The sequence below is a fragment of the Calidris pugnax genome, unplaced genomic scaffold (genome assembly GCF_001431845.1).
Source record: "Calidris pugnax isolate Ruff unplaced genomic scaffold, ASM143184v1 scaffold65, whole genome shotgun sequence".
Lineage (NCBI taxonomy): Eukaryota > Metazoa > Chordata > Aves > Charadriiformes > Scolopacidae > Calidris > Calidris pugnax.
The window spans coordinates 1,157,308-1,176,328 of record NW_015090785.1 but is presented as its reverse complement, the minus strand read 5'-3'; the positions used below and the strand labels follow the sequence as shown (position 1 = coordinate 1,176,328).

The 19,021-nt window shown below is 48.4% G+C and overlaps 2 protein-coding genes across 6 annotated transcripts in view; one reads left to right on the top strand and one right to left on the bottom strand.

Annotated features, from left to right (window-relative positions):
* The window catches only part of LOC106902638 (G-protein coupled receptor 35-like), a 73,106-nt gene that overhangs the window by 7,816 nt on the left and 46,269 nt on the right, over positions 1 to 19,021 (bottom strand). For 3 of the 4 annotated variants that reach the window (XM_014966286.1, XM_014966283.1, XM_014966284.1), the window contains 2 exons: positions 7,751 to 7,823; positions 4,571 to 4,654 (listed from right to left, as the gene is read on the bottom strand). In XM_014966286.1, the coding sequence (XP_014821772.1) occupies positions 4,571 to 4,654; positions 7,751 to 7,823 (157 nt within the window). The remainder of the gene's footprint in view (positions 1 to 4,570; positions 4,655 to 7,750; positions 7,824 to 19,021) is intronic. The other variant, XM_014966285.1, reaches the window with a different exon arrangement.
* LOC106902640 (pinopsin-like) overlaps positions 1 to 19,021 on the top strand; it is a 48,925-nt gene that overhangs the window by 2,370 nt on the left and 27,534 nt on the right. The window contains exon 2 of one of the 2 annotated variants that reach the window (XM_014966288.1): positions 755 to 939. In XM_014966288.1, the coding sequence (XP_014821774.1) occupies positions 774 to 939 (166 nt within the window). In that variant the 5' untranslated portion in view covers positions 755 to 773. Of the gene's footprint in view, positions 1 to 591; positions 940 to 19,021 lie in introns of those variants that run through there. The other variant, XM_014966287.1, reaches the window with a different exon arrangement.

The following is a 19,021-nucleotide window of genomic DNA, read 5'->3' as shown; positions in this document are numbered from 1 at the left end:
TGAGATAAACAACATCCACTGCTCTCAATGCATCCATCAGAGGCAGCTGTCAGGTTGGTCAGGCATGATTTTGTAAATCCAATCACCTTCTTGTCCTTAGTATGCTTTTAAATGGTGTCCAAGAAAATTTCATCCATCTCTTTCCCAGGGGTCAAGGTGAGACTGACTGTTCTGTAGTTCCCTGGATGCTCATTCCTGTCTTTCTTGAAGATAGGGGTGACATTTGAGTAAGTCAGCAGAGGTAAAGGGAAGAGCACACCATGAGTGCCAGTTCACACACAGACCTGGCTGTAAAAAGAGAGATGCATGGCAATAGAAAATTACTTTGAGCAGGGAAAATAAAAGGAGCAGGCTAAGCTTTTCTGTGGAACATGCCAGCTCCAACTTCATCTGCTTCTGTCCAGAAATCTGCGTATAGTGCCTGGGACAGGAATAGTTCCAAAGAGAAAAGCTGCACTGAGTGTGAGGGCTGCAGCCCCTCGAAAATGGAGGGTGGACGCACTGATGGAGGGGAAGCAGAAAGTCGGGAACACCCATCTTCCAAACGGGGAGACAAGGTTTTGAACTTTGAAATGCTAAGTGGACAAAAGCCACAGGCCAGTGGGGAAGAGAGCAGGGGGGTGATGCTTTGGGGAAGCGGTGTGCTTCAGTGTCTGATAGTGTGGTGTGATGGAAATGATGCAGTGGAAACCATAAAAGCACTGTGCTTTCCCTTCCAGGGGAGACTTGTTGATAAGTGTGTTTGTGTCCGCAGACTATGGAACAGCATCGAGATGAGTCACACGAGTGTCAGCTCTGTAGAATGGCATCTGTCAGCCCCGAGAGCCAGACTGCACCTTCCTGAGAGCCCACTGCTGGGGGCATCACGCCCACAGCCCCACCGCAACGGGGCCAGACACCCACCGTGGGGAGAGGCTGATCCCTGCCATGGCTGTACAGGTGAGCTGTCAGCCCCACAGAGCTGGGGAGCTTGACCCTCTCGAACCCCTGCGTCCCCGTGGAGTGGCTGTTGCATACCCTATTGCAGGGGGAGTTGTGTAATAGTGGGGCACTGGGGTGGAAAGGGTGGCAGCATTTTGTGCTGCTGTGGGGCTGGGCACGGTGGCAGCTGCCAGGGTGGGCCCCATGGGCATGGTGCTGAGCAGGGGAGGATGCAGATGGCATCACACCAGGCAGTTGTGAGGGTGTTTCAGATGAGGTTTGCCCACAGCATACATCTGCAGTGCTGTTGCCCCGGTGCGTCTCATCTCACCCTTCCTCCTCCTCTTCATCACAGCTCAGCCCACTTTCTGATCCCGCCTGTCACTTAAGCAGACACAAATGCCTTTGTGCAGGGGCACTGCTGTCTCAAGACTGCTGCGTGTGCCCTGACACCAACACAAGCCCCCCCAGGGCAGCACTCTGCACTGGTAGTGCAGGAAATTCCTGTGTTGAAAAGTGTCCAATGGGTCATAGGGAACATTCCAGTTGCCACATACACACTTGTGCAAACACCTCAGTGCTGGACAAGCGAAACCAGGCTGTGGGGAGCAGGCTGTCCCCGTCCATACTGACACCTCTGTATTTACCAAGGCAGCCATGCTCACTGTCTGTCATTTCCAAAAAGATCCCCTCCATGGCAAGGTGGGGACAAGACCTTAATTTTCTCCTGCTGCCTGTGTTTGTGAGGAAAACAAAGCCCTCAGCCTTGGCTGTCTCCACGCCAGTGGTGCCCAAACTCACCATGATGGGTGAGCTCGGTGATGAGCCCTGCCGTGCGAGGCAGGACAGGGGTGAGCGGTGACTCACACACGCCTGTCACCTACCTACACACAGCTGTGGTTGTCTCACTGCATGGTGGGGGCCAGGGAGCTCCTGTAGGATGGTGTGGCCCAAGTGGTGGGTACCTGCCTGCTGCCTGTAGGGCAGAAAGGTCCCTCTGAGAGGGGGACAGATCTGAACACAGTTTGGGGCGGCCTGTGGAAGAAACCCTTTCTATAGCCTAAGTCATTGAGAAAGCTGTCAGTGTTGTCCATCCAAGCTCTGTCATCCATGAGCAAGTCCCAGGAGGACGGGTGTCCTGTCAGCAGGGCAGACTGCCTAGCTTCCAGTAGGTGAGGCAGAAAGACCTGAGTGTCTCCCACATGGGTTGGTGACCCCCTCAGATGGAGACAGCAGAATGTCATGGGCCACCTGTCCTAGCACTGAACCCCAAGGACCAGCTGAGGTAGGTGTGGTGGGATCCATCCCTGGCTGGACTCACGTGCACTGCCTCCTGTCCAGGATCTCTGTTTTCCTCATGGGAGAGTAGGTTGTGATCCAGGGGACAGACCCTTCCCTGAGCTGGGTGGCAGCAGTTGTTTTGTGTTGCAGGGTACAGCCTGTGGCAAGCAGAGGAGTAAATGAGCTTCTCCAGAGATGGTGTCTGTGATGGTCTTGGCACAGCCTTGTGTGCCACCATGAGCATGCAGGAGGCTTGGCCTAGGAAGGAGCCCCAAAGAGGGATGTAGGCCAGGAGGGTAGGGTAGCTGGGGGAGGAGACCATGGATGTGAGGACAGGCTGGCCACATGATCAGGAGTGACATACTCCACCTTGCGCAAAGGCTGGAAGTGACCAGGGGACACAAGAACATGACAGGAGAGGACCTCTTGGATGATGGCAGCCAAATAGCACTGGGAGAAGGTAGATCTGTGCCGGTAAAGCCAGTGGGACCTGCCTGTAAGCAGAGTGTTTAGCCTGAACACAGGGATTTGTTCCTCCAAGGAAGACAGGAGAAGGCTGTGTATGCCAGGTCCTCCTGAGGACCTATATGTTTTCCTGGCAATTTTTCACCAGTCTCCTACCAAATCTCAGTGCTAGGAAATGCTAAGATAACACAGGTTACATTTGTGTTTTGCTAAAATATGGTGCACTAAACAGGACTAGATGATGTGGTTTTGGTTGTTTTGCAAAACAGGGGGACCGCCTACATGGGATGCTGCAAACCTTCATGAGATAGCCTGGGTGACCTTTGAAGATACCACCTTTTCCATGGCAGCAAGGCAAAAACACTGTTAACCTTGGGTTTTTTTTCCTTCCCACGCCTCAACCATGAACATCTCTTTCCTACGTTACCAATTTGAACGATCACTTTGCTGTGCAATCCCATGGATGTGGAAGGTCTTCATCTTTATTAAAATTCCAAATTCAAAGCTTAATTTACAATTTATGTCCACACATTCAAGGAGGAGGAAAACACAGATGACATAAGGATAGCAATGTTTGTAAAGCCATCCATGCTTTATGCAAGGGCCGGCTGCAGCAGTACCCTGCTTGTACAGTGCTGCAGAAATACATGTTCAGCCTCGTTGACGTTGATGCTATAGACTCATATCATAGATTTCTTGAGCTGAAAGAAACCCCTTTGCTCTTTTTTTAACCATAAGCACTGGTTTGTTTCTGCGTGCCCTGCACTGGGGTGGAGACACCTGATATATTTCGAGAGCTGCAGCAGATTTTTTTATCTTTCTCTCAACTGCAGCACACACCAAATAATTGGCTTTGTTATAGGAAGCACCAGAGAAGAGTGGAGACAGATCTGATAATTATAACACATGCTCGCCTGACCTTGTTCTGCTCCCAGGAGGACAAATCAGTTTATCCTTGGCTTTTGCCAACAAGTCTGTAATTTGCCTTCCCATTTCTACATTTGAACAGAGGCACATCCAGACTAGGAGGAGCATTCACTCCTCCAGTGTAGCACATGCAAGTGCTAGAGGCTTTTGCTTGTATTTTTGGACTTGGCCCATGGGCAATACTTGTTCCCGGTCTTCTAAGTGTTACTGGCATAGATTAGGTTAAATTTATATACACTGATTTCCTGGAAGAAAAGTGTCCTTAAAAGTCACTGCCCTCTGGATTCATTACCCTTCATCCCCCATGCTTATTTTTCCACTTGTCTTCTAAACTACACTGTATCTTGGTTTTTACAAACGCAGATGAGAACATACAGTTTAGCTGAGAGGTTGTCCCCTACAGAAATGTCTCAGTTGCCCCATGTGGTGGCAGTTTCTACAGGTCATAAAAGGAAGTCCCCCCTCCAGCCGTTGCCCCACTCTCTGCACCAGCTAAGGGGGGGGACATGGCAGTGCTGCTGCCTCCTCCCAGGGGCAGGGGTGGCTAATCAGCACATCATCAGCCTTTTCGGGTACTGAGGTGGGTGGTGGCTCCAGCACAGCTCTGCTCAAAGACCTGGAGCTGACGCTGCACTGCGCGCCCACAGGCGTGCGAAACAGAACACGTGGAAAGAGAGCAGAAAACAAACCAAAAGCTAATGGCCATTTTCTCATTTTTGAAGTCATCACAGAATCTTCTAGGTTGGAAGGGACCTTAAAGATCATCTTGTCCAACCGTCAACCTAACTGACAAAAATAGACACCCACACAACAAACAAGGAGCATCATCACTAAACCATACCTCCCAGCACGACATCAACCCATCTTTTGAACACCTCCAGGGATGGTGCCTCAACCACCTCCCTGGGCAGCCCATTCCAATGGCTGATAACCCTTTCGGTGAAAAAATTTTTCCTAATATCCAGCCTGAACCTACCCTGGCGCAACTTGAGGCCATTTCCTCTTGTCCTGTCGCCTGTGACTTGAGCACTCGGAGTCCCGTTTCCTCAAGTGATCTTGCCTGTAGAGAAAAATGACCATACCATGCCATACTGACCCAAAACACCCAATATATCATTAAACTGCGGACTTTTTGCTGCGGGAGGCCAGGGGCAGGAAGGCAGTCAGTTCACAGAGGTACGGGGAGGAAGAATGTTCCGTAAACATGCACTTTTCAGAAAGAAAATTATTCCCATCATTTAAGAACTGGCAATGACTCAGCAAAGGAGAGGTGACAAATTAGATTCAAATCCATTTGTGAAAGGTGGTATTGCATCTGTGCCAAAAAGCTGCTGGTTTATCACAGATCCCAAAACATTCAGGAGCAAATGTTCCACCTGATCTGTTTCCATTTCCTGAAATGGAAAACAAATTTAGGAATACAGTTTAATAACAAGCTTAACAAATTAAATTTTAGGAATGACTCGTTCACCCTTTGATTCAATGACAGCCAATGAGCTAACTGATTCTAGGGAGGGAGGTTAAGCAGAGAGGTTATTAGTGCCAAAGAGTTATATTTTAATCTCCTCTTCGTTGCTGTGTAGCAGATAACCATGCACGTTTCTGCTGGAGAGGTGAGCCATGCACAGGAAGGGAGCAGATAAGCAAAAAAAACCCACAGAACCGCATGAAAAAGAGTAGTACAGCACGGCAGCTTCGTTAGCGATAGAGCAGCGATGGCTGATAACGTGACCGTGTCACAGCGTCACGCAGGGCGCTGCCGCCACACGGACACCCCTGCTCACGGGCTGGTGTCCTCTACGGGCTGCACTGAACGGGAGGTGGAAACCCACCAAAAAAAACGACATCAAAGTGCCCACCACCAGGGTAGACTGGCATGGAGGAGTCCCTGGATGGTGACCTCCACCTGGTCCTCCAAATGCCACAGGTGACCTGCATCAAACCTGCTAATAGTGTCACTACAGAACCCAATGCTTGAAGCTCTGCCTGACCTCAAGCACACCATCGGTTTCCAAATCATACGTGAGGCACAAGCTGTGCCCAGCTAACCAAGGACATGACAGGACTGCACTGGAAGACTTAGGATGTTGTTTTATCCCTCCTGCATGAACAGACGGGTAACATTACGATGCACGAGTGCCGTAAGCACCTGCTGTCCCAGCCCCAGCAAAGATCAATGTCTCATCAAGGATTAAGTGGCTAAATACTTGTTTCTGATCAGAGATTCACCAGATCTGTCAATAACATTACACAGCTCCAAAGCACTGGGGATGGAGGGCACACCAGCTAATGCTGGATTTTTCCATCCTGTGTGTGCTATCAAGCATTCAATATAATTAAACTGTGCAATTGGAATAAAGGGATTTAAAGCAAATGACGCTACCCTGAGTCTGCTGGGTGGTGTGAGCTATAGATCTGTCTGTGCATTTATAGAAAATGTGATGTCAGTGATTGGATTGATTGATAACCTTTGTAGGACTGCCTTTTAGATTAAAACATTAAGTTGTTCATGTTTGCTTTGCTTTTCAGTACAGCGAAGCGTATACACATACCTATAAATGTCAACCTGTCCTGTTTCTGGAGCTGTGCTGACATACTACACTCAGAGAACAAAACAGAAGATCAAAGCCCATGAGCTTGGCTGATGAGCACAGGCTCTGGGAGATGGGTATATTTCCCCCTTGCACGGACACAAAGCAAGGAAAATGTGCTTTGAGAAGTTCGGCTCCAGACTCTGCCACTGGAATTTAGTTTGAACGTGGACATTTTGGCTTTCAGCATCTCACAGCGACAGATTTCCACCGAGGCATTTTCTCTCTTACTTAATTGCACATTCACTCTGTCATCCAACTACTCATCACCGGTGAGAACTCAATGCAGCACGACACTTGAAACCCCCTGACCTTGTGCCACAGACAGCCTTTTGTCCCAAGCCCTGACAACACGACAGCTTTGCCAGAGTACACCTGCCCTCCATGGGCCTCCCACTTGAAGACCTCTGTGTTGTCTAGAAAAAAAAGAAACCAAACTTGTGCAGGAAATTTGGCCAAAAAGACACCGTATCATGGTGGCCCCTCTCCTCCCCAGCCCTGAGCGAGCACGGGGCTGCACAGAACAGTGAGCTGTGGGCGTCAGGGAGTGTGTAAGGAGGGGAAAACCAAGAAGTCCTTAAAGTTGTGCTGGATCCCTCTTAAGTTCAAGGTTTATTTGATGGCTGGGGTTTTGTCTGCTTTGCCCCATTACATTTCTTCTGTGCAACAGCCTTTCACCACAACTTCCTACTCAGGAAAGCAACAAATTTCCCCACAGTTCCTTTGTGCAAAGATCTGACCACAGTGCGATTTCCAGATGCTAGTGATAGTGACCCTGAGCCTGCAGATAAAACTCACACCACCTTACGACATCAATGCCATCTTCTGCCTTTTCAGGGCAGCGTTTCACTTCGTATTAGTCAAGTGACCTCTACACCTGCCCCAGTTTTGTTGTTGTCGTAGTCAGAACAGCCTCTTACTTGGGTCCCCTCCTATGTTTAGTGGTTTAAGTGCTTCTAATGGTTTAAAATACTAGCTTATTGCAGTTTTGTTGCATTTTTTGCATTTATTGCACTTACTTATTGGTGGTTTTGGAGAAGGCAAGACCTTCTGTGGGAGATTGGTCCTCGGGAGACATCACAGTCTTCCTTATGGACACAGTGATGTGACCGACTGCTGTGCTAATCCAGCTGCTTCAGAAAGCACTGAGCAGCTCTCCCAGCGAGAGGCCCCTGTTAACAGATCAGGGCTAACCATGCAGGAAAAAACATTTTGGGGTTTCTTGCTGGCAGTCTCTGGCTTCTGCTGACATCAACACTGCTGCATACGTAGAAGTTCATGAGAAATCCCCACCTGAAACCTGAGGTTTCTGAGCAAATCTGCCGCTCTAAAACGCACGCTCAGAATTCACCCTCTGATAAATACTTTGTAGAGAGTAAACCCATGAACTCCTGGGTCCTGCTGCAGCAGGAACCTCTGGGGACATGTGTCCTGCTGCAAGTTGCTGATGCAGCTTCAGGCAACTGCTTCTTTCCAACAGTCCCTCAAACGTGCCCCTTATTCATTTCACTAAATCAGTATCTTTTTGGCATTTTGACTAAGATGTGTGCAGTCACTCTACTCACCATGGCCTTGGGCAAAGTACGGTGTGTCTTGCACGCAGATGAAATCTCTTCTCTAGTAGTTCTCCTCTCCTCCCTGAAGTAAAAGGTCAAGGAAAAATTAATCTCTTCTGCTGGTGTTACCACAAGGCATACAACAAAATCAGATGTGGTATTTATTTCTTGCCTCATAGACCCCCGGGGTTTAAAAACTTGCAGGTACAGGAAAGAATTGTCTGTGACTTAGATTAATTTTAAAAGTAATTTTCTACTTTGCTACAAGGTGGCAGAGTTATAAATTAGTTTTATGGAAACTCTGGGGTGCTAAAACTGCTAATGTCCCTGTAACCCTTAGTTGCTGTAGGAAGGAGGACATCAATCCTCCATGTGGCTGTGAGAGCAGACTTGTCACCTTAGCCACCTAAACCCGTGTGAGATGTCCCCCAGCAGTGACACCACGGCAAGGTCTACCGCAGGGGCTCAGCACACTGCTGAAGGCACCAGCTGCACAAATGGGCTTTCCTCCAGCGTGAGCAATCCCATGCCCTGCACCCAGGGGCCAGCAGCAGCGATTAAACCAGGGTGAGGATTGAGGGGGGTCTCTGGGCACAGCGGGATGGGAAAGCTGTGACAGGCACCTCCAGCACCACCCCTGCCCCAAGCCGCTGTCGCACCCCGCATTGCTGTGACCTGCTGCCCCATGGGCCCCACATCCATTAGGCTTTTTTATTTTTCCCATTGCCAAACTGTAGTTTCCCAGAGGATTGCTTCCTTTTACTATTGCAGAGGACTGCTCTCCCCAGCAGAAAATGCCGCTCTGGGAGCAGCCCTCTTCTCCAGGACTATTCTGAGCAGCTTTTTACTTTGACCTTTCCAATTTCATGCACCTTGCACCAAAATGCAGGCTGTATTTTGTTCCCTCTTACATTAGCATAATTCCAGAGTGACACTTTAACAGCTGGACAGACCTAGACCCTCATATAGAAATACCTGTTGCTAGTAAATCCGAGCAAAACCATGTTCTTTGCTTGAACAGGGAGGAAATTATTTGCCCAACTTGCTTACGTGCTTAGTACAAAAAGGAGTGGTTCCTCCTTTCCCTTCCACCGAATTACACGAATTTCGTTGAAAACCTTTTGTCACAGGAAACCCCTGATTGATTTGCTTTCCCAATTTTGGATCATTGCATTGCTTTTCCTCTAAACAGCGATCAGTCTTCATTTTGCTGGCAGGCTATTTTGCAGTAGCTCTGTGGGGAATTAACACTACTACGTTCCTAATTGCTCTGTTGGCTGCTATAACAACGCAGGTCATCAGAAGGTTCTATTCAGGGGAAAATATTGTCTGAACTACCTGTCTAAAGATCAGTTTTTGACTTTGTGTCACCACTTGCAGCTTAGACAGAGATTTTAAGCGTGAGCGTTTCCACCCTCTCCCCAATTTGGATTAGCCCCACAGTATGTGGGCAGGTCCTCACACCAGCCACATTTCCTTTTGGCATTTGGGCAGGTACAGCTCCCCCAGCCTCAGGCCCCTCTCCAGGGAAGGGCTCAGCCCCTGTTTGGGAGGGAGGCAGTCAGCCCCACCAACGGCAGCAGCACCTGAAGTCCTAAATCCGGTCGGGGCTATTTTTAAGGTCCTACACACACACAGTAAAAGCCATTCCTGCCCAAAACAGCTTGGAGTTTAAAATACCTAGTTCTAAAAACACAGCATCACCAGCATTAGCCACAACACAGCACAAACACCCCTACTAACCCAGTGCTGTACACGTGCCCAAGGCAATGATGAGCCCTACCAGCCACAGCCAATGGCCCCACAGAATGGTATTTCACGATAGGTCTTTCACAACCAGCATTCTGTATTTATTTTTTTTTTTTTTAAAGTCAGAGTTTACAGCCCTGTGTCTCGTCTTCTTGAATTAGTACCCGCTCAGCCTTTCCAAGCCAATGGGAGCGTGCTGCGGTACTCGCGGTGGGTGAAGCTTGTTGCTTGTGTCTAGGGGGTGTACACAAATTAATAAGCTTTGCCATTTTGAGCTGTTTACACGAGCAGGGGCTGGTGGGGCGGTTTTGGGGCTGAGAAGAGTTGATTGATTTTCCTGAGAGCAAGCTCAGCTCTGTAGCAGCTGAGCTGCACTGCTAAGGAGACAGCAAGGGCCGGTGTAGTGCAGGGAGGGGGAACCAGGAAACCCACCAGAGAATGGGGGTTTACACCTACAGCTGCTGAGACACTTTTCAGCTCTTTGAAGAAAAAAAAAAAAAAAAAAGACAAGAACCCAAAAGCCGCCATTATCATTCTTTCTTAGGGGAAGGGCTTCTTGCCATCATGCTCTCCGGTTTGTGCCCTTGCTGAAACTCATCTTTGGCACCTTAAGCTAAAGGGCTTTGCTGACACCAAGGTTAAATTTATCTGGGGGAACAGAGGCTGAAATTAATTTTAATGCAGCCAAAGAGGCTGCATTTGAGATCTAAGGTCTGCCTCGCAGACATTCCCATCGATACCACAAATATCCGGCGTGAATGACACCAGGCTTTGGCGAAATTCACATTTGTATTTCAACCTGGTCATTTGTCAGGGAAGTGAGTGTCACGTCTTGGAAGGCGGGCTCCTCTGGTGCAGCTGACAGAACACACCTCAGCTCGGCAGGAGGCTGGAGGCTGTTCTGTCATTTAGCTATAAGAATAACGACGCCTGAACCACAGCGGAATGTATCGCTTTCATGTCTGTGAACCACAATTCATCTACATTTCCTAGCCTGCCAGACATGCAGCAATATTGCAGATTTCTAGTACAGTAAAGGGTATCATCTGCTCGGCATTTCAGTGCCAAGACTTCAAAATACACCTTACGTGGCGGAGGCTTATAGACAATAACACGCGGAGTCTTTATCACTGACTCTCTTTCCCAGCAGCCCCAGGTGCTGCTCCCAGGGATGGCTCTATTTCTAACCCCTCAGTTTCAAGAAAATATGATAACCGAGCGGTGCATGCGGGCAGACAGGCACATTGCCAGAGATCCCTCTCTGCTGACGCCGCTGTGACAGCCTGGTGATCCCCAAGGCTCTGGGAAGCCCAGCCCTGCAGACACTGCCCAGGCAAGCCCAGCTGCAAAGCAAAGCATGCAGAGTGACACTGAACCCGGCCGTGTGGGGACAAGGTCCTTGGATCCTGCAGTGAAGCGTGGCAAAGTGGCATACGAGGACAAGATGAGGCCACTGGGGATGAGAATTAAAAACTCTTGAAATTTTAACTCAGTGCATGCCCAATAAGAGCTTTGGAAACCTGCCTGTGCACTCCCCACATGGACAGCATCCTCTCTGGTTCAATGTCTGCTGCCAGAGCTCACTCCTTCCACGCCACTAGTGTCACCTTACCTTAGAGCTGATGTTGAGGAGTGCCTCTAACAGGTCACTACTCCATTGCTCGCCCCAGGGCAAGTGTTCCCTTGGTGCTGCTGCTTCTTACAGCTTAATGACTGCAGCGAAGTTTTGAAAGTCCCCCAAAGAAAAGCCTATATCCATTCCTGCTTTTAATAAAATTCCTACATACTGTCAATGTTCTGAAAAATCAAAGTCTTACTGCACGACCACAGTCACCTTTCTGTGCTGTGAGCTGTTTAGACTGAACTGCTGGGGACTGAAGACAGGCTGAAGGACATTTTAAATACTTGCAGTTAGACAAAAAAAAATAAAAATAATTAAACAGCAGGTCCAGAATTGCTCTTGGGGTCCAGCTGGAGTGTCCCAGGACACCCTGCTTTTTTGTCACCATCCCCAAACCTTCACCTCGTGCTGTGCACCCTTTGAAGTGGAAAGAGGCAGCTGACACCAGGCTCACCATGTTCACCTGGGCTCTGCAGCCACAAGTGCGAAGAGGCAAGCAAGTTATCTGGTGACCTATTAAATGGCCTTGCCATTTAATTTGGCCTTGCCAAACCCTTGCTGGGGGTTTTGAGGGAGCCACATCCACAGACAGGAGCTCCAAGCACTGGGACCAGCTCCATGATGCACCTATGACACCAGGGATGCCCGTGGGAGTGGGGCAGCTTCGTGTGCACCCGGCAGCATCTGATGGCTGAAAGGGAGGGACTGCCTGACTATTTGCCCTTTTCCTAACTCTGAAAAAGTGATTTCTGGAAATGTCCATAACACTCAGAGCACAGGGACCTCTTTGGCTTTTAGTGCACTCCAGAAGCCTTAATAAGCCCTGAAAAAAAGAGAAGAAAAAGCCATTAAGCTTTTTCTTTTTTTTTTTCCACAGCCTATTATCTACCCTCTTCTTTGACAATCTTTTTCGTGACCCATCATAGGGCAAATAATGCATCAAACTGCCTTCAGTGCCAATAATCTTCCTGCACTGCCTGGCACTGCTGGGGGGCAGGGGTGCTGCCTGTGTCTGTGGCCACGCTGGGGTCCCCCAGCTCTCTGAGAAGCAGGTATTAGTGCTTTCTGCATCCTGAAACATACACACCTGTCACTGCAAAGACATGGCTTGTGGCTTAATGGCGAGCAAGTGCTTTCCTGTGTGAAGTGCTGCTGGGGGCGTAGGGGGGAGGACAGACCTCTTGTTACAAAGGCTGGTGGTGGATGAGTAATATTTTGAGGACTCTGATTTTTCTACTCCTGCACAGATAAACCAGGCATATAAAAATAATTAAAAATCAACAACAAACAAGAAAAAAAAAACCAGGAGAAAGTAAGATTTAACCCTTTTAAGATTTGAGAAAATTACATTTGTGAACTCTATGTGTCATTGACCAATTTTATAGGATATATTTTTCTACAACAGTATGTCCCCAAGATCTCTTTCATGTCACAGGTCTGCTGTAGCCTTTGAGCTGTGCCAGGGGAGCTTCACCTGATGGGCAAGGAAAGAGGTCAGTGACTCCAACTCGCCAAAGCCCTTCCCTGGTTTCCATTGAGGTTTCTGCATGGGGAATACCTTGTTTCTGTACCAGCTCCTCTTTCACATAGATGATGCTGGCTTTAGGATCTCAAGCAATGAAGAATTTTCCTTGTCTTTTTGGTGTGTAATGGGCCCCAGTGCTATATTTAAACTTTCTTTCCAGTTTGATACCCATCAGTTTTAATTTCCCGTCTCCCTGAGTCACACTTTCCTCTGAGACCCCCTTCCCCTGCATGGAGGAGGAGGCTATCTATCTCTTTTCTCTGCTGGTTACGTAAGGACAACAGTGTTATGCTCACTCTTTCCATATGCCTCATCTTTTTGTGAAGCTGGAAGCCTGGAGAGGAGTACAGACTGCAGCTCTGCACTAAGAAAACTACCAAGAGCAACATTTTGCAGGGAAGCAGAGTGAGACAGGCTGCTCACAGCTTGTGGCAAGAGCCAAGCCTGCAGCCCGGGGCTGAGGTACGCCAGGTTTCTCTAACTCCAGCATAACACAGCAGATCTCAAAATATTTCCATGATAATATATTATTTTCTCTTCTTCCTGGCCATGCCCAGACCAGGGACATCACTGGGACCCACACAGATTTCATGTAGCGTCAGGTGCTGTTTGGAGAACAACCACAAAAGCAGCAACAGGCTGCCCAGTGGAGGTCTCTTTTTAATGGGGGAGTACTTCTGGTGATCAGATAAAGGCTGTGTGTGTTTGTGTGTGTATGTGCACACACGCTCCTGGGCAGCAGGATGGCTCAAGCCATGCCAGCTGGAGACCTCCAGGGCCAGCACAGATGCTTGCTCCTGCCTCCCCCATCTTCACCTTGCTGGCACTTTGCATCCCCACGGGCACCCTTGGGAGCAGCATCGCTGTGGCTGTGTCCCCAGGACAGCACTACCACAGGCAAAGCTTGTCCTGAGCATCTTAAATTAAATCTCCGCTGCCTGTCACTGTTTTCTGCTATTGCCATTTGTCCACACTCTGCAAAACATTCCTGACAACCTGGGGAGAACTGGCTGCTAATTAATATGGTTCCTAAAGGCTTCATTACTATCCATGGCTACTGTTGTTTGAGTTTTAGTTAAAACCACTTTCCTTTGATTCATTACCGGCTAGAAAAGGGCTACTGTTGTTTGAGTTTTAGTTAAAACCACCTTCCTTTGATTCATTACCGGCTAGAAATATACAGACCAAAGCTGCTGCACTCACAACAGCAACAAGTTTGTGTCCAAAGTTCTCTATAGAGGTCAAGCAAAAAGCGGATTTGATGGGCCAACCCGAAGCGGGACTTCCCACAGGAAGCATTTGGGTGCTTAAAACGATAGGTCATTGTAGGCACTTAGCACCTCACTAAAATCCTACCAAAAATCTAGTAGGACTATCATTAACGAGTTCTCCCTAAAAGCAATAACCAATAATTGTAATGATCTATGTCAAAATAACGAGATGACACCAACTCACTGCACTGTTCAAACTCACCAAGTCCCATTAAGATACCTTGAGGTTAACGGTCCAAAATACAAGAATAAGAAGAATCAACTAGAAAAGTTCGTTCTGAGCCTTTCCACTTACAGCAAAGAGTAGCCATGGTTCATACAGGAATTACTCACACAAACATTAGGAAACTCATTAGCTAACAGAGTTTAGTTCATGGAATTAAGATGAGATATCGTCATGGACTGCAATAGCAAAAAGATGGTATCAAATGGTGGTGTATGAAATACACATCAAATCTTCAACTACAAGCTATTAGTTAGAGGAGTGGCTTTCACAGGAACTTAGGCAGATCTGCCAGCAAAACCCACATCTTCATTGCCCTCTATGGCCAAGGGTGGAGGGCAAGAAATCCTGTGCAGTAACTAGAACTACAGAGTCAAGGCATCCAGGACAAAGTAAATTAATGGTGACAGGACTTTATCATGCATGTTACTGGCAGATAACCATGTGCAGCTCTGGCAAGGGAAATACTGGTAGATGTTACAATAACTGGCCCCAGCAGAGCTGGGTGATGACCTCCCAGCAGAGAGCTGGTCACACCATGCATCTGGCTGGTTGACCCCTAACAGTGTTTTGCAACAAGGATGGATAAGGCAGGAGAGCACCTCTTCTCAACACATGCCCCAGAGAACAGGGGAGCTGCCCCCGGATCCACACAGATCCAGCCATCCAAACCCAGAAAGCTGTCAGACTGCTAAACCTTTGGGGAAAGGACATTGATTTTTGACAGCAGCAAGAAAGGGCTGGCAGGTAGGGAGCAGAGCAGGCAATACCTGCTTCATGACAGACAACCCCAGTTTGCTTTAAGTCAAAACCAACCAGAGTTTGCTTCCACGTAATCGCCCGGTCCTTTCCCTGCAGCATTTAATCCTCTGTGATTAATTACACTGTGATTTACTGAGATAAGAATAGATGGGACAAGAGAGAGCCACGTAAAAATAATAATTGCTATTCACATAAGCCTCTTTTTTCATGTAAATCGTAACTCTTTAAATACTGGCAATGGGAGTTATTTTCATTACCATATTTTCACTGGCTGTAATTAGTCCAGTAGGAGGATTATTACCTCTCATCACTATTAAGAGAAAAAAGACGCTTGGCACATCCCAGAAAAGGCTTGAAGCCCAGATCTCATGGGCATCATGTGCCTGGATTTCATTTTCAAGCAGCCTTTGCTCAGCCTGGATTCCGGCAACCTGAAAAACCCCTTTCTCTGGTGACCACATTCGCATCTTCCTTCCTAGGAGGGGCCCTGTGACATCTTGTGGCCATTTCGAAAATAGAATCACAGAATCTTCTAGGTTGGAAGGGACCTTAAAGATCATCTTGTCCAACCGTCAACCCCACTTTGACAAAAATAGACACCCTAGAGGTAAACTTAACCAAACTTAATAAAAACTCTGCTGCTGGCTGCAGCCCCAGCCCCTGGCCCCCACCGCAGGCACCCCACTGCTGAGGCAGCTCGGCAGCAAAATAGGCTTTTAACAAAATGCAAAAGAGAATTGAAGTGAAATCAGATGTGCTTCTGCTTGAAAATACATCCTAGATTTACCTCTCATTTACCACAGAAAATGTATGCCAAATGCCGTACAAGAAGGGGGTGCCCCATACCCCCCATAGCCCCCCAGCACCAGGCAGGACCAGAGCTGGTCCCGTCCAGGGCACGGGGTCCTGGCCCAACCCAGAGGGCAGGGGCTCTGCCAGAAAAACTCACAAATCATCACATGCATAGCAGACCTCTCATTGTCTATAAATCAATCCTAAATTAAGGCAGAGAGGTGCACAGACCTCAGGGGAACGGTAGTATTTCTTTCTTCACATCAGGAAGGGTGGAAAAGATCTCTAGCAGAAGATCAGCCATGAAACAGAGAGAAAAACCATCAGGACTGTAGGGATTTATTTATTTTTCTCCCAGCAAAGACTGGCGGAAAAATGTTTTTGATGCTCTCAGCAGGGACTTCTGCTGCTCCCCCAGAGCCCAAATAGCACCCTGTTCCTTGCCAGGTACCAGCTCTACACCAGCTCTGAAGCCTTCTAAGATATACAAGTGCATTGTAAAAACTATGTATTACACAGTCTCTGCAGAGCAGGGGAGACCTGGAAAAGGGATGAATTTTCCCACTTTCACATCCCCTCTGGCACAGCCACTCTCTTCCCAGTGAAGGGACCACTGGCAGCAGTGGCAGGGCTGTCCCCCTGGCCAACTGGGCCACTCCTCCCCCTGATTGCCCTCCCCGGGGCCCACTTGCACCCAGGCAGAAGGTCCTGTAGGGCAAGTCACCCCTGCACAATGCCACAAAGAGCTGCTGTTGACCTCGGTGCTGAGAAATCCCCACATCTTACCGAATTTAAGGCTGCAAAAGGTTTTGCAAGCAGCTCTTCCAACCTGCAGTCCATCCTTCATGCCTTCACTAGTGAAGCAGGAGCTGGGTGGTTTTTGTGAAGAAATAACATTTCCCTCTTTACTGTTCCTATTGCAATTTTTAAACTAGTATTTACCTTTCCCAAAACATCCCCAAAGAGCTCTCATGGAGATAAATGCATTTAACATCACCAATACCTTTCTTCTGCCTTCAAAGTCCAAGACCTGCTCCTCAAAGGAACTTCAGCTCCTTGGTATTTCCATCCACCTGAAAAATGAACCAGCTGCAGGCTCTTAGGGAGCACACCTGAATAGATTCCTGTGCCATTAAGTTCCCAAGTCAATGTCAAGAATGGAATTTAGGAGAATAAGTCCCACAGGCTGTATCACAGTGGGACGTTAGCAGGGGATGAGAATAGCCAGGGACACAGACGGGAGGGACCCACTAAATGAGAGCAACCAAGGATGCTTGGTCACAGGTCCCAGCTCAGTACCAAGGATGCTTGGTCACAGGTCCCAGCTCCTTTTCAGAGTTTCCACCTCTGAAAAGTGCAAAATGCTCCTTTGCAACCTTCCTGCCTTGCCTAAATCTCCCATTCCCTTGCTTTCCTCTTTGCTTCCTATTTGACGCAGCAAAGAGACTTGGCATCTCGTTTGCAGGAAAGGTGCTGCACAGCAGCTCTTTTTTTAACTTGATCATCTGGAAACTTGACTGAAATTCCACAGCTGCTGGTGAAATTTATTTATTTCTCCTCCAAAAAATGGGTGGGAATTACCTAGAAATAAATGTGAAATCTCAACAGATGTTTTTAATGGATTTGCTTTTCAGAATGTGATTTCACATCCAATATATTGTTGTGTTTTAGGAGGGCATGAAAATTCCTACTCTACAATATTTACCTAGGGAATCACATCGCTTAAAATTAAATAGTCAGTCCAAAGCAATTTTGTTTATCAAAATGATTATTTGGTGCATTTTCAGTAAACGGTCTGAAGCGTCTCAAGCCAATGGAAACAACTTTTCAGCTTTATTTCCCCCAGAGGCCGCAGCCTCTTTTCATCTCTAATCAAAGTTCACTTTAAAAAACTCATATGTCCTGAATTGTACTTACATTAGTATTTATAGTTAGGTTACAGTTTCCATGCAGGTCATGCAGATTATCTAGTGGTTTTGAACATCCAGTAAGCCAGCCACATGTGAACTCTGCCTGTCTTCATTTTTGCTTGCAAAGCTCTTTCCCTGCCTGCACAGGCATTGCTCTGCGTAACCAGCCCACCCTGAGCGCTGCCTCTTATCTGCACAGATAAGGGCACACGAATCTTGAAAGCAATCAGACATTTTTTTTTATAAAAGCAGACAGAACCTTGCTCCCTATGGGCCCCCCAAAAGTAGACTCATCAGCAATAATTGAGAAGAGCACCTGGATCATCCCATGCTCTTCACATCTTCCCTCCGAAAGGCTCTATCTGGCAGATCTCAGACAGACATCACTTAGTGATACAGTTAAGTGTGTTCTGCATTACATCACTTAGTGATACAGTTAAGTGTGTTCCGCATTTCACAGAATCATAAAATTCTATGACTCTGTGACGATTCTATGACGATTCTCTCATTCTCTCACTCATCACTCTCTACAACTACGTGAAAGGACACTGTAGAGAGGCTGGTGCTGGTCTCTTCTCACAGGTAATTAGTGACAGAACGAGAGGGAATGGCTTCAAGCTCCAACAGGGTAGGTTTAGACTGAACATTAGGAAGGAATTTTTCACAGAGAGAGTGGTCGGGCATTGGAACAGGCTGCCCAGGGAGGGGGTGGAGTCACCGTCCCTGGCTGTGTTTAAGGGACGTTTAGATGCGGTACTGAGGGACATGGTGTAGGGGAGGACTTTGTAGAGTAGGGTAGATGGTTGGACTCGATGATCCCAAGGGTCTCTTCCAACCTGAATGATTCTATGATTCTAAGATTTTATACATCACTTAGTGCTACAGTTATGTACGTTCTGTATTTCACGTACCTTGCTGCCTAAGCACACCAGCTTCTGTTCTGATCCGGGTTTACTTGCATCCCCAGCTTTGCAGCAGCTCCGAGACCTTGCTTGGTAGCAAGATGCCCCAGCCCGACCCCTGCCCCGCGGAGGTCTCCAAGCAGTGGGAGGAGAGCACTGAAGGACGCTCTCCCCCATCCCGCAGCAGCTGCTGTGTGCCTGCCTCGGCTCCCCCCGGGGCTGCTTTCCCGCCCCACACACCTGTGATGAGTTGGCGCCCGGTCTCAGCCTCCGGGGGGGCCAGGAGCCGGCTGCTGGCGGCCGCGCGGTGGAGCGCACCGACCGTGCCCGCCTCCCCCTTTAGCGCAACGGAGCAGAAACCCCCGGCCGGCGCTCGGGGACGGGCAGAACCGGCGGAGACAAGGGGTTTGCGCTGCGATGCCCGGCGCGGCGGGACCCCCCCGGGGATGCCGGTACCCGCCGCTGGCGGCTGCGGGGCGGCGGCCGGCGCCCGCGACCCGGCTCCCCGCCTTGGCCCCGGGGGGC